General features: G+C 39.7%; 1 protein-coding gene across 2 annotated transcripts in view; it reads right to left on the reverse strand.

Moving 5' to 3' along the window:
* Positions 1 to 2,525: 2,525 nt before the first annotated feature.
* LOC308193632 (uncharacterized protein) overlaps positions 2,526 to 12,318 on the reverse strand; it is a 24,242-nt gene continuing 14,449 nt past the window's right edge. Inside the window, exons 3-5 of one of the 2 annotated variants that reach the window (XR_013949825.1) lie at positions 11,706 to 11,875; positions 10,038 to 10,174; positions 2,526 to 8,998 (exon numbers count right to left, since the gene is read on the reverse strand). Coding sequence is in view for 1 of the 2 variants with exons in the window: in XM_080588525.1 (XP_080444651.1) it covers positions 8,891 to 8,998; positions 10,038 to 10,174 (245 nt within the window). In the remaining variant the exon portion in view is untranslated. The remainder of the gene's footprint in view (positions 8,999 to 10,037; positions 10,175 to 11,705; positions 11,876 to 12,318) is intronic. The other variant, XM_080588525.1, reaches the window with a different exon arrangement.

Genomic DNA, 12,318 nt, shown 5'->3' on the forward strand with positions numbered 1-12,318 from the left:
AAATAAGTAACTCATAGGCAGCACCTTGTCCCAGTCAAGCTCTTGTTTAGTTCACCTCAGTATAGAAGACCATTTGCAGGTATATCGCTTTTATTTTCCATAACTTTCCTTTCTACTTATTTATTATCCCTCACCTAATAAATCTTTTATTAAGTTATTCTTAGTGCTTGGATTGATTTAGAAAAAGCTCTGTGACAGGTTTTACAGCTGAATATCTCAAAAGCGCTATTTTATCACCACTGTATATTCCATATAAGTGCTAATATACATTGGTCCTTTCTGCAGGACAACAGCTAGCTGAAGTGTGCTCTATGAGGACATCGCTGCCATTTCTCCCATTTCTTCTTGTCCAGTTCAGGACTCAGCAGCCTGAAAGATGCTCAAAAAATCTGATGCAAAAACAATGGTGCTAAAAGCTCTTTTTCAGGCAGGGTTTGTGTGAGGGGTGATGCTTCTGCAGTTCCCCCAAAGGCTTGTTGCAGGTCCATGTGTCCATGCAGCTCAGCATGGATTGGGCTCCTTTAGACCTACATTAACACCCTAACCCCTACATTAACACCATAACCCCTCTGTGTTTCCAGATCTCACTGATGCACCACAGCTTTCAGCTCTAGGGGAAGCTGAAAGCCCTCTGCTGCAGCTTGCCCGTGGACTAGAAGAAACCCTGAAATCCAGTCCTTCTGCTCTGCCACACAGCCGTGGGGGTCACACTGGAGAACCATGCACCATGAGTGGGTGCTGGGGGTGGTAAAAACCCCTTGCTGCCTTTTATGATGGAAAGCCATGCAAAGGGAGAAGAAAGGAGGCAGAGCAAAACAAAAGCAATAGGAAGTGCGATGGTTGCCTGCTCTTTCTTTTCTTCCCATGAAAATACAAGGAAAAAGGTAAGAACAGCAAACAGGGAGAATTCAGTCTTGGATTCTCATTCACTTCATTCATTCTTTGTATCTTTGTTGTTTGCATCAATAAAATGTCTCTTGCAGTTCTTGTGCAGGAGGATCATATGTTCACATCATATGTTTGTTGCTTTGTCTCAGCAAACAAGCAAGCAGCCTTTGGACTGATGGTCCACGTTTGCCCAAGTGAAATAAGATGCACCTGAGCCAAGAGCATCCCTGTAGGCAAAACAGAGAGAGAAAGATGGCTCCAGATGTAATTCATATCACAGATGGGCTGACTTGTCCTCTGGAGATGCCTCACTCCCTCTCCTTAGGATATAAGGAACACATCCCTTCCAGTACCTAAAGGGGGCCTAGAGAAAGCTGGGGAGGGACTCTTTGTCAGGAAGTATAGGGATAGGAGAAGGAGTAATGGCTTGAAACTAAAAGAGGAGAGGTTTAGATTAGATATACAGAGGAACTTCTTTACGCAGAGGATGGTGAGGCAGGCACTGGCACAGGTTGCCCAGAGAAGCTGTGGATGCCCCATCCCTGGAGGTGTTCAAGGCCAGGCTGGATGGGGCTTTGGGCAACCTGGTCTGGTGGGAGGTGCCCCTGCCCATGGCAGGAGGGTAGGAACTAGATGATCCTTAGGTCCTTTCCAACCCACACCATTCTGTGTTTCTATGATTCTATGAACATCAGAATACTGTGCTTCAGTCACATGCCGGAAGCTGGCATTTGTGCCCCTAATGTTTTTCATCAGACACTAGCCTCAAATTAATTTATCTTTCAAAATAGTAAATAAAATGTGATCTCTCTCCTCCCAACAGGGCAGGGACAATGGACCCAGCCAGGGACCTGCTCTGGTGCTGCCACAGGAGCTGGGGATGTGTCCTGCAGCCCAAGGCAGCTTTTGGCTCCCCTGGGCAACAAGCTCACATCCACATGGCCAGAAGAGGACGTGAAATCCAGCCTCATCAAGTGGTCTGGAAACACGGCTGTCTGGAAAAGCATTAAGGAAGGGCCTTAAAACCTGTCCGCTGCAGCAGGTTTAGATTAAGACAGGTATGTCGCAGACAAGCCCACTGCAATGGCTGGAGACCGTAGCCCCTGCTCAGCTTACACAGATGATGTTCTTGGCACTGACTGACTTCATGCTAAAAACCAACCCCAACAACCATCTCAACTACAGGTCCCACCAGGAGCAGGTGGTAGCCATTTGCTCAGGAAAGCATCAAGAGCGTTGAGCCCACTAACGGATGAGTGGTACATTGTCGTAGATTGTCCTTTTTTTCCTGATCTCATGCAGGTATGCAGCGATTCCCTCACCTGGCACCATGATGGGAGCCTCAGTGGTGACCCCGTGGTGGTGCTCGCAGAGGACGTCTTCCCACCCACGCGTTAAAAAGTCCCCAGTGTAGACACTTCCACGCATTCTTGTGAACATTTTACTTTTGTTCTTTCTTGTTTTGTTTCCCTTAATCTAAGAGAAGTTACTCAAACTGAGAACATATTGTTGCTCTTTGTGTGTGGAAAAACATAACATAGCAACTTGTCTTAGCTTTCTAATAGTTTCACGATGTGCTTTTAAACAATGTCAAACTTGTTCAAGGCTCGTGACATTTGAAGTTGGCAAGTAAATCAATGTTTATTTTATTTCAAAAGCAAAACTTTTTAGAAATAAAATGGTTGCAATTTTTTCAAAGGAAAAATTTCATCCCTGTTTTTTTCCATTTTCCTTTTTTTTTTTTTTAAACATAAAATGCTGTGTATGCAGGATTATTTTTATTTTGCATGTATGTTGCAGTGCTCAACATTTTAATTGCCACTTCCTCAATAAAACTATTGGAAATCTTCCATCTTGCCATTAGCACTTACAAAATAACTGTTAACAATATGTTATCCAGACACAGAAACTTTATAATTAACATTGGACTAGTCTTCAAAGTCTAGTGACTAAAATATATCCTATAAAATTACTGGACTTCATTCAACGCTATTCTGCTGTTTTAATGTTCAATAAATGTGTTGAGGGGAGATATTTGGCAACATGAGTTAGTCTCTCTGGCAGAGAGAGTGACTACAATAGAGTTTGCTCTCTGCTGTATGGCAAAAGCACCAATACTCTATGAGGCTACAGCGCAAACACTGAAAGGTTGCTGCTGGTGTGAAATAACGTAGCTCCCAGACACACTGCTGTGCAATCCTTCAATGCGGCGCTCCTCCCTTGTCAACTGACAAGGAATTGGACAGTTTTCACATGAGCAATAAAACACAACAGGCAGTGTATTTCTGGATGATTATAGCACAACTGTGGTAGTGTCAGAAGTCAGGGGGCTGAAGGCCAAGTGTCTTAACTACAGGAGAAATACAAGATTGGCTCTGAAGCATATTAATGCTATCCCAAAATGGAATTTCTGCAATACATTAAATAAAAAGGAACACTTAGACCTGTGCCTTTAACACAGACATGGACATGACATCATTGGCAGCTAATTAAAACGTCTTCCAGCTGCAACCATAGTAGGCCATTCCACTGGTAAAGAGTTTGGAGAACAGGATGAAAAGGTCTGGTATGTACTTTCTTTTGGATTAAAATATGAGAAAAGCATCATAAGAGTTCACCAAGATCACAGTCATTTAAAGCAGTATCTCTAGATAATCTGGCCATACAAAGCTCTTACCCCACAGGAAACATCTGAAAAAAAAAAAAAAAAAAAAAAACAGAAAAAAACCCACAAACAAACAAACAAAAAAAACCCTCTCCTACTTTTTGAGACAAACAGGTCTAATGGACCAACGTACATATGGATACAGTCTTGTAAGTTACTTTTCTGGGGTATAGCTCTGAATTAATCCAAAAGTATCATTGTGTTCATATTCTAGATACTCAGGGAGAAGCAGTCACTATCCCAGTGTACTTTCAGGCCTTTAAAAATATGCAATACTTTGCATGCCAGATGATATTTATGCCACAAGCTTCTGTAGGCAAGAGTCAGGCTGCCCAGGGCTCCTGCTGGCAAGAAAAGCAGAGGAGTCAGAAGCAGAATCCTTGGTCCCAGGACTCCATGGTGGCATTGAGGATCTGTGTGAGAAGCAGAATGTGAGGACATTTAAGTGCCATAAGGAGCCAGACACAAGGTCCACCTGGAGTGGTGTCCTGCCTCCAGGGGTGAGCCAGGAGTGCCCAGACAGGGAGGAAAGGGGCACCAGAGGGGTGTGATGGAGCCATGCACAGCTCTACCAGACCAGTTTCTCAGCTGAGAAAATGAGAATAAAGAGAAAATGCATAAATTTACAGTATAAATATTAATACAGTCTTGCTATATCTGAAAAGCAAAAGTACACATGTGAAAAGCAAAAGTATCTGGTTTTCCAGACCACTTCACTAACTCTTTACAGATAGATAGCAAGCACTATAAAAGATATATCTGCAGCATCTGGGGCAAACATTTCTTCAGAAAAAAACTCCTAGGAGAAGCTGTTTTCTTCTACTCTCCCATTTCTCTGCTCACAGGTCATTTGGTGAGGCCACAGGTCAGAGTAAGGGCTTCAGTGCAAGAAAAGTGCCAGGGAAAAGCTTTCATCTTCTGTGCTTGTTGCACACATCAACATTTCCCTTCTGTCAACAATTCGGACACCTGGTCAGACCAGTTATTTTCAAATTATTTGTCACTGTCTGAGCAGGTTTGGTCTCTTTGCAAAATGTGATTTTTCAGATCTGTCAGAAGCAGGAACAGACATTTGAGCAAGTGGCTGGGTTGCTGAGGGGACATATCTGTGCTCAGAAATGTCTACTAGGACATAATGCAAGCTTGTATCTTCTGGACCTTTCTTTTCAACAAGACAATGGGCTTATTCTGTTCAGTGATTACCTAATATTAAAACTGAATAATACACTTTTGAAATAAGTTACAGATCATTGTGGGGGTGTTTGAGTTGTGCCAGTGTAACATCACTATATCGTGACAGTCAGGTCTCAGATGAAAACATTGACAATTTTTTTTGAAAGGAAAAAATCCTTTGTTGTTTCACTGTCAAGCGTTCAGTTGAGAAGAGCAAAAGGATTTTGTAGGACATCTTTTCTGTGCATTTTATTGCAAACATCACATAGACATCAATCATAAGATCAGAGAAAATAGATGTTTTAGGGACACTAAGGAATTATCTAGTCGATTCATCTCTGCCATGTTCCTAGTTTAAATTATTTCTTTTTTTATGCACAAAGGGCAGAAAATATTTTTTTCATTCTTGCTGCCACCCTCATGTATGTGAAGACTATTATCACAATTCCTTTTTATTCTACTGCAGACAAAACAATCTGAATTCCTTCAGCCATTACTTGTAAGATATAATTTTAGACCTTTGGTCACAGTCAGTACTCTCCTCTGGTTTCCATCCATCCATCCATCCATCCATCCATCCATCCATCCATCCATCCATCCATCCATCCATCCATTCATGTCTTTTTGTAGTTCAACACCTAGGATTTATCCACATTGGACAGAATGAACAGGTCTTAAAGTCTCACAGGTGGTAATACTACATGAATATAGTACAACTGCCTTCTTCCCAGCTGTGGGACTGGAAGTTAGAGAGAAGAAAAGTGAATCTTTCATGATGTAACCGGGGTAGGCTCACGTTTAAGACAAAACATTTCTGTGTTCATCATTCAATAAAACTACTTTCATCTTAAATTTTATTTATTTTTGTGAAGACTTGTTTGAATGCTCATGTAAAGTGAATGTAACTGAGACACAAAGTAACAGACCCAGACAAATATTCCTAAAATATATGTAGGTATATCTTCACACTGAGTTAATAGAGGTACCCTTCTTTTGGGCAACTTAAGATGATAAATTAGTCGGCAAGTTTGATGAGATGATGGTAGATACTCATTAAACTGGTGATAGGTGTATGTCATCTTATCATTTTTATAATTTAAGAAAAGTCAAGCAATGTTTATGATTAAAGCAAATGCCTCATGCTGTAGCTGTTCTAACTGGAAAAAAAAGAAAAAAGAAAAAAAAAAAAGCTGCCATGCACACAAGCTGTCCTCAAGATACGCTTCTATCGTGGACCTGTAAAAGTGTTTTTGACCCAAAGCCTTGTCTGTTTTTTCCAACTATATTAGTCAGCCTAATAAAAGAGACTACCTCTGTCCATAAATCTTGTTTCTCTGGTGGTTTTCACTATAATATTTGCTGCCATAAGCCCCTAGGAATTCACAGATCTCTCTCTCTCTCTCTGTCTCTCTCTCTCAAATTCAGATGAAATCCTATCCCACTACAAGGCTGTCTCCCTGTGCAAAAGACCGGTGTAGTAGTGTCAAGGATTGCCATCAGATGAGCGGACAGGCTGGTGCAACACAGTGCAGTGCTGGTAGGAAATGTGGCCTTGCATCCCAAAGCCATGCAGACAGCAGAGCTCAGCGCTGCACTGGTGCAATTACACCAGTGCCAGTCCTGGAGAGAGCTCTCCCAGTGCTCCCCACTGCTCCATTGCAAGCCACAGACATGTCTCAAACCACTTGTGAGACTTCAGTTCCCTAGGTGCATGGTGGCTTTGGAAAAACATAATCTCTGTTCACAAGCAGGAGAAAATCACCAAATGATTTGTTACAAATTATTCACCATGCTCTAAGAATAACCAACTTATTTCATTTAAAAGAGGGCAAAGAGGTTCTCTGCAAGCACGTGAGCACTTTTCCCCAAGGAAAATTTCATAATGGTTAATATAAGCAGAGCTACAGTAGTGCATATGGTTAACAGCTGCTTTAACATGATATGGCATAACAACTGTCTGGAAATCATTAGCCTAACTTTTCTTTAGTATTTGGATAATTAACTAACAGACAGAACTATTTCAGCTTATCAGATAATGCATAGATATGTATTTTACTGTATTATTTACAGTACATATAGTCCCTTTTCTCAAAATAATGCATGAAACATTTGCTGAGGGGATAAAAAAAATCATAGGTCTCTATAGATATTTAACAGCTATTTAGATATTTCCAAAACACTGAAACATTCATGGGTTCCAAAGAAGACTTTCCTTTAAGGAAATTAAAACATAAAACTGTATTACTGTTAAGGTTGCATTGAGACTCACAAAAGCCTGGAAGATAGATATTTATATATATATAAATTTTGTTATATATATTAAACCATAAAGCGGAGTTCTCAGGGACTTTGATAATGCAGATCACCTTTTGGTTCAAAGATTTTCTAGCGAACCTTTGTTGTTCTTCACAACTACCACCCTCCCTCTCCTTTATCTGCCCTTAATAATTTTGTTGCAAATGAAACTACCCTTTAGCTTATACAATGATATAAGGAAAAGTTTTAGTTCTCTTGTTAAACAGAGACAAAACTGAAGAGAAGGAGAGATCAGCACCAAATATGAGGCCAAAATAAAATTCCTGGCTTTGTGTTGATCTACAAAAAGCTAGAAGCCATTGTCATTTTGCATGAAAAGGTATATAAATATGCACAGAGTCAAGCAGTTCTGTGAAGGCAGCTTGAAAAGCAGAATAATTAATCCAGCCAACAACTCTGTAATTTGTTAACATTCCTCAACCGTAAGTTAAGTTGCACATTCAAACTTCATTCATTCTTCAGAAGAATTAAATTATAAAAATAATATAATTGCCAAAAACTTCTTTAGGAAGAAAATATGGTGGAAGGAAGCACCTAGAATTTAGACTGTATGTGAGTAGCAGAAATAAATAATTGAAATTGTAATATCTGAATCCTTGTCATCTTCCCATGAGTCCAGATAGAAGAGAGATGAATAATGATGTACAGTTTTTCCTTCTGCTTCCCAGCATGTTTGTATGTGCATATTTGTGCACCTGTCCTTTCTTGAGGACAGCTCAGAATCCATGTTGAATACCCATAGAAAGTTAAACCTATACCCTGATGCAGGTGCATGTTCTTTCAAGTGGGGAGGTGGAATGCTCTTAAAGGCTTGGTTATAATGAAGTTTTAGGAGGTGGGGAGGGAGAAGGGACATGACTAAAGTACAAGTGGTTACCCAGCTGCCTGTGGATAACACAGAGTAGTTTGACCCGATTGACTTTTCTGTTGTCTGGTACTAAATGCAATTCCCTCTCTAGCTTTTCCATAGACCATAGCTTGTTTTAGCCTTTTGGACCTCATATGTACTAAAGCATACATTTCTTTACAGCACAATCAGAAAAAAAAACAGCGGTAAATGTTAATCCTGCAATGGGCATTAAAAGAACAGGTGTGTTTTTGCTTAATGAAGATAGATTCCATTTCAACAGTAGCCATTTAGTAAGAAATATGTGTAATACCCTGCTACCTGAATCTGATATATCATGGCTCTGCTAATACATGCTACCATAACTGTCAGAGACAAAAAGCTTATTAAACATCAGTAGCTGTTCCACAAACTCACCACTGCTATTAATTAACTGCCTGTTAATGAATGCAGCATGCTTTCTAAAGTCCAAATGTATTTGGTTATTTGGTAGGGAGTTCAACAACAATCCTGCCATACTCATAGGCTTTGATAAACTACCTAAATGCCTATTTGTAGTCCTCATGGGATGGTATTGTCAGTAAAGATACCTGGTGATATTTCTACGTGTATATGACTTCTGTATGATTCATGGTCCAAAATGACTAATGACTGCAATTCCTGTAGGGTCATGGAGTAGGCATATCTGATGGCTTTTTGTCACCAAAGGTTTCTGCAACACAGATCAAGAGCTCATTTAACATAGAGCCCTAAATTTTGGGAATAGATGTAGCATTTAATTTGCTCCAAGTCTTGGTTCCATGGGAGATAAATAACTGAAAATTTTCTATTTCCTCAGAAATGTCATGAAATATTTCTCTTAGATATCCATATAGCAGAAAATACTCAGCTTACAATTTCGTCCAGTGCTTGATAGTTGGCCCTTAAATCTCCAGAGAACAGTTCATTGCATTTTGTCTTCTTTGGATGTGACCCACAGTCCTAGCAGAGGCAGAAGAAAGTCAGCTGTGGCTGAGAGGGGTCTTACAAGGTGCAGGAGTGGAAGTCCCACCATCCTTCAGCTGAGTATTCGCCTCCTTGCAGAGAGCACCAGGATACTTTTGGAGTACCTACCACAAAGTGTCATATGCAAGCACATTTTGATCACAACATCTGAGCCAGGTCCCCAGCTTCACCAAGAAGTTTACAGGAGCATGATATGAAGTTTCGTATGTGTTACTATTGCTGCCATCTTTGTGCAAATGCAGGCATACAGCCATTCATATATAACAGGTCACTGGAGGATTATAGAGTAAACACGATTGTAAGGATCTTGTGAGTATGGGTGAAGAGTAACTCTTATTAAGGGAGAAGGGTTTTTACCTCACTTGCCCTTTTTCTCTCTTATATGACAATAGCTAGAATAAATCTGCACAACAATAGAGTCAGGTTTCTAATCACAAAATAATGTCTCTCTTCTCAGCACATTGGCTGAGAAAAAATAAATAAATAAAAATCTGTTCCCTTTCCCATCATTGGCCTATGACCAAGTTCCATGTGGGTCTAATACTGCAATCTACATTCAGATAAGAAGAGATTTATCAAAGTGAGGATCAGGACTTTTGTCTATAAAATCAGATGGTTCCTGTTATAATATTCATTCAATCATGATGACATTTTTGATATCTACACCAAAATCAGCAAAACTCATTCCTTTTGCTTTGCAAGATTCATCTCATTGTATCTTATCAAAGTCTTTTTGTTACTCAGACCAGCGACTGTAAAAAATTATCAGAAAAAAAATTCTGGAACTGCTTAAGACTACTGATTTTACGTGGGGGATGGGTTGAGCACATAGAAATCTTCTTCTATTTGAATCTTGAAACAAATGTAGCACAATAAAATTGTCTTCAATATTATAATAAATTTAACGAGTCTTAGAACAATTCAGTCACAATAATAAAACACAGAATTATGCAAATAACACAAATAGTAACAGACAAATCCTAAGAACAAGTATTGCCTCTATCTGACAATAATAATTGTAAGAAGATGAAAAATGAAATCAAGTCAGAAAACAAACTTTCAGTCGAAAGCTGACTATCGAGGCATTTTGTAATTTAAAATAAATCCAAAATAAAAACAGCAAGAAAATGTTACGTATCCTACCATACTATTCATATGTTGGAGTTTTTTTTTCCCAGTATTATATTTTCCATCTTTGTTTTCAATATTTAAGCAAAGTTTCCTGGGAATGATCTTCACGGTCAGCTTCCTATTTAACATTTCTCTTCTGTTATTTGCTCCTGGGAGGTACAGAGATGACATGAAAAGAAAAATAATGTGTCAGTGAAAGAAAAAGAGAAAAAAATACCTAGTTCTAATCCCACTTTCTGTAATAATATAGATACTCTTCATTTGTGAAAACCAGTAAATAACCCATTGCAGCTCCTAGATGCCTTTAAAACTTGAATCTACCAGTCCACATTTGAAGAATTCCAGTAAGATTTTTGAAAGGACTGTTGTCAAAGAACAAATATCTACAGTTCAGGAAACAAAGTTTGTTTCCTAAAACCTTCTTCAAGGAAAAACGAGAATATTACTCCTCATCTTTACCAGTTTCTGAACACATATTTAATTCATGATCTAATTAATTTATTCTGACAGGAGAGCTTGTTTTCTTTATCTTTCTTTCTTTCTTCCTTCCTTCCTTCCTTCCTTCCTTCCCTCCTTCCTTCCTTCCCTCCTTCCTTCCTTCCTTCCTTCCTTGCTTTCCTTTCCTTTCCTTTCTTTCTTTCTTTCTTCCTGTGAAACAAGTAAGCTATCAGAACAGTTTTATAAAAATGTGAAGATCTGCTTAATAAACTCCTTTGAGGGCAGTTGGGAGGTTTTTTATAGTTATTAGTTATAGCTTAAGATAAAACAATGATGGAAAATTAGAGGTCTGAGTTTTATACTGGGTACCTACTAAATCTCTTTTCTATTGGTGATCTTATCCAACAGTACGCAACAAATGCATTACTGCAAAGTATGCATTAAATATTCCACACGTATGTAGCCAGATAGTTGGATGGCGTAAAAATAATACAAACACTTGCACTCTTCTTCCACAGGGAAAGAATTTACTTCAGTAATGTGGAGCATTCAACCATTTCATATTCTAAACTTCATTTAATACAAGAGAGTATGTTGCTTTTTCCCTTTTTTTTCTTTTTCCTTTTTATTTTTATTTTTTTTCCACAGCAAAGATGTAAAACTTTCCACGTGGATTTTTTCCTATAATATATGACGACAAAGCCTATGTTATTCAGCTCTCTCTTTGCAGAAATAGGAAAGTGCTTGCTTGCTATTGACCATTGGACACAATAGACTGTAACTTTTGGAAATGACTTGTTCATAATTAGCGGCCTTGCTGGTGCTTAAGGATCTGTATTAATGACCTGGGCCTGGCTCTTCCAAGCACTTCACATGGAATTGTTCCTGTCCAGAAGAGTTCACAGGCTTGAAAAGTCACTTTATCCTCAGCTAGCAGAGGCTGGTGCAAGCTTCTCACCAAAGGCAATTGGGCATCTCATGGATGTAAGGAAGGGCATGTAACCTTCGGTTCCCCTCCAGGGTTTACTCTTAACTGCTGCCCAAAAATAGGTCTTCCTTTCTCTGTTTTTGCTATGTCAAAACACTGTAGCTGTTTATCCCTTCCTTCGCCCCCCCCTCTGCCCCCTTTCCCACCCCCCATTCTCTTTCAAGCCCATTGCTTTTCCCCACGGGATTTATTTAAGCCATCAGTGGTTTATATTTAGCTCTGGCAGAAGCCAGAGGGTATGTGTCTGCTCCCACCTCCAGTGATGTAAGGCTAACCCCAGGACCTCAGTGTCCACACTTCTAGCTGAGCTCAGTGCTTGGTGGAGGAAGGCTCAGAGCATTGATTTTCCCATGCCCTCAGACTTTGCTTGTTGAGACTCCAGGCTTTTTGATTCAAGCACCTCTTGGCTGCCTGGTGGTGACTGCTACAGTTAAAAAAATAATAATAATAATAAAAAATCATCATGGTCATTTCTTATACATTGAGACCCAGACTTTCCCATCGACTGAGGCGAGGCTAAGCTGCCAGGTTATGTCACCTGAGGACCTGGCCCCTAGTCTCTCTTGAAGTTCACCAGGAGATTTTCAGCCAAAAATCTTCATGTTTCCTTTCCAGTACTGGCTGCTTTTTCCAGCAGTGAGAGCAGAGTGCTCATAAAATATGTACTCGTGTTATTATTATTGTACAGTAACACTAATATTATAGTAGTACCCAGAGGGCTGGAACTAGGTCCCATCAAGTTATATGTTGAGCAAACACAGCCGTGGGCCTTGGCCAAGGAGCCAGCATGTCAGGCATCAGCCCAGCCATGGCATCAAGCACCACCATGAACAGTGATAGAGGTACCAAGCAGGAGGAGACCCCAGA

The sequence above is a fragment of the Anser brachyrhynchus genome (assembly GCF_964034855.1).
Source record: "Anser brachyrhynchus genome assembly, chromosome: 3".
NCBI lineage: Eukaryota > Metazoa > Chordata > Aves > Anseriformes > Anatidae > Anser > Anser brachyrhynchus.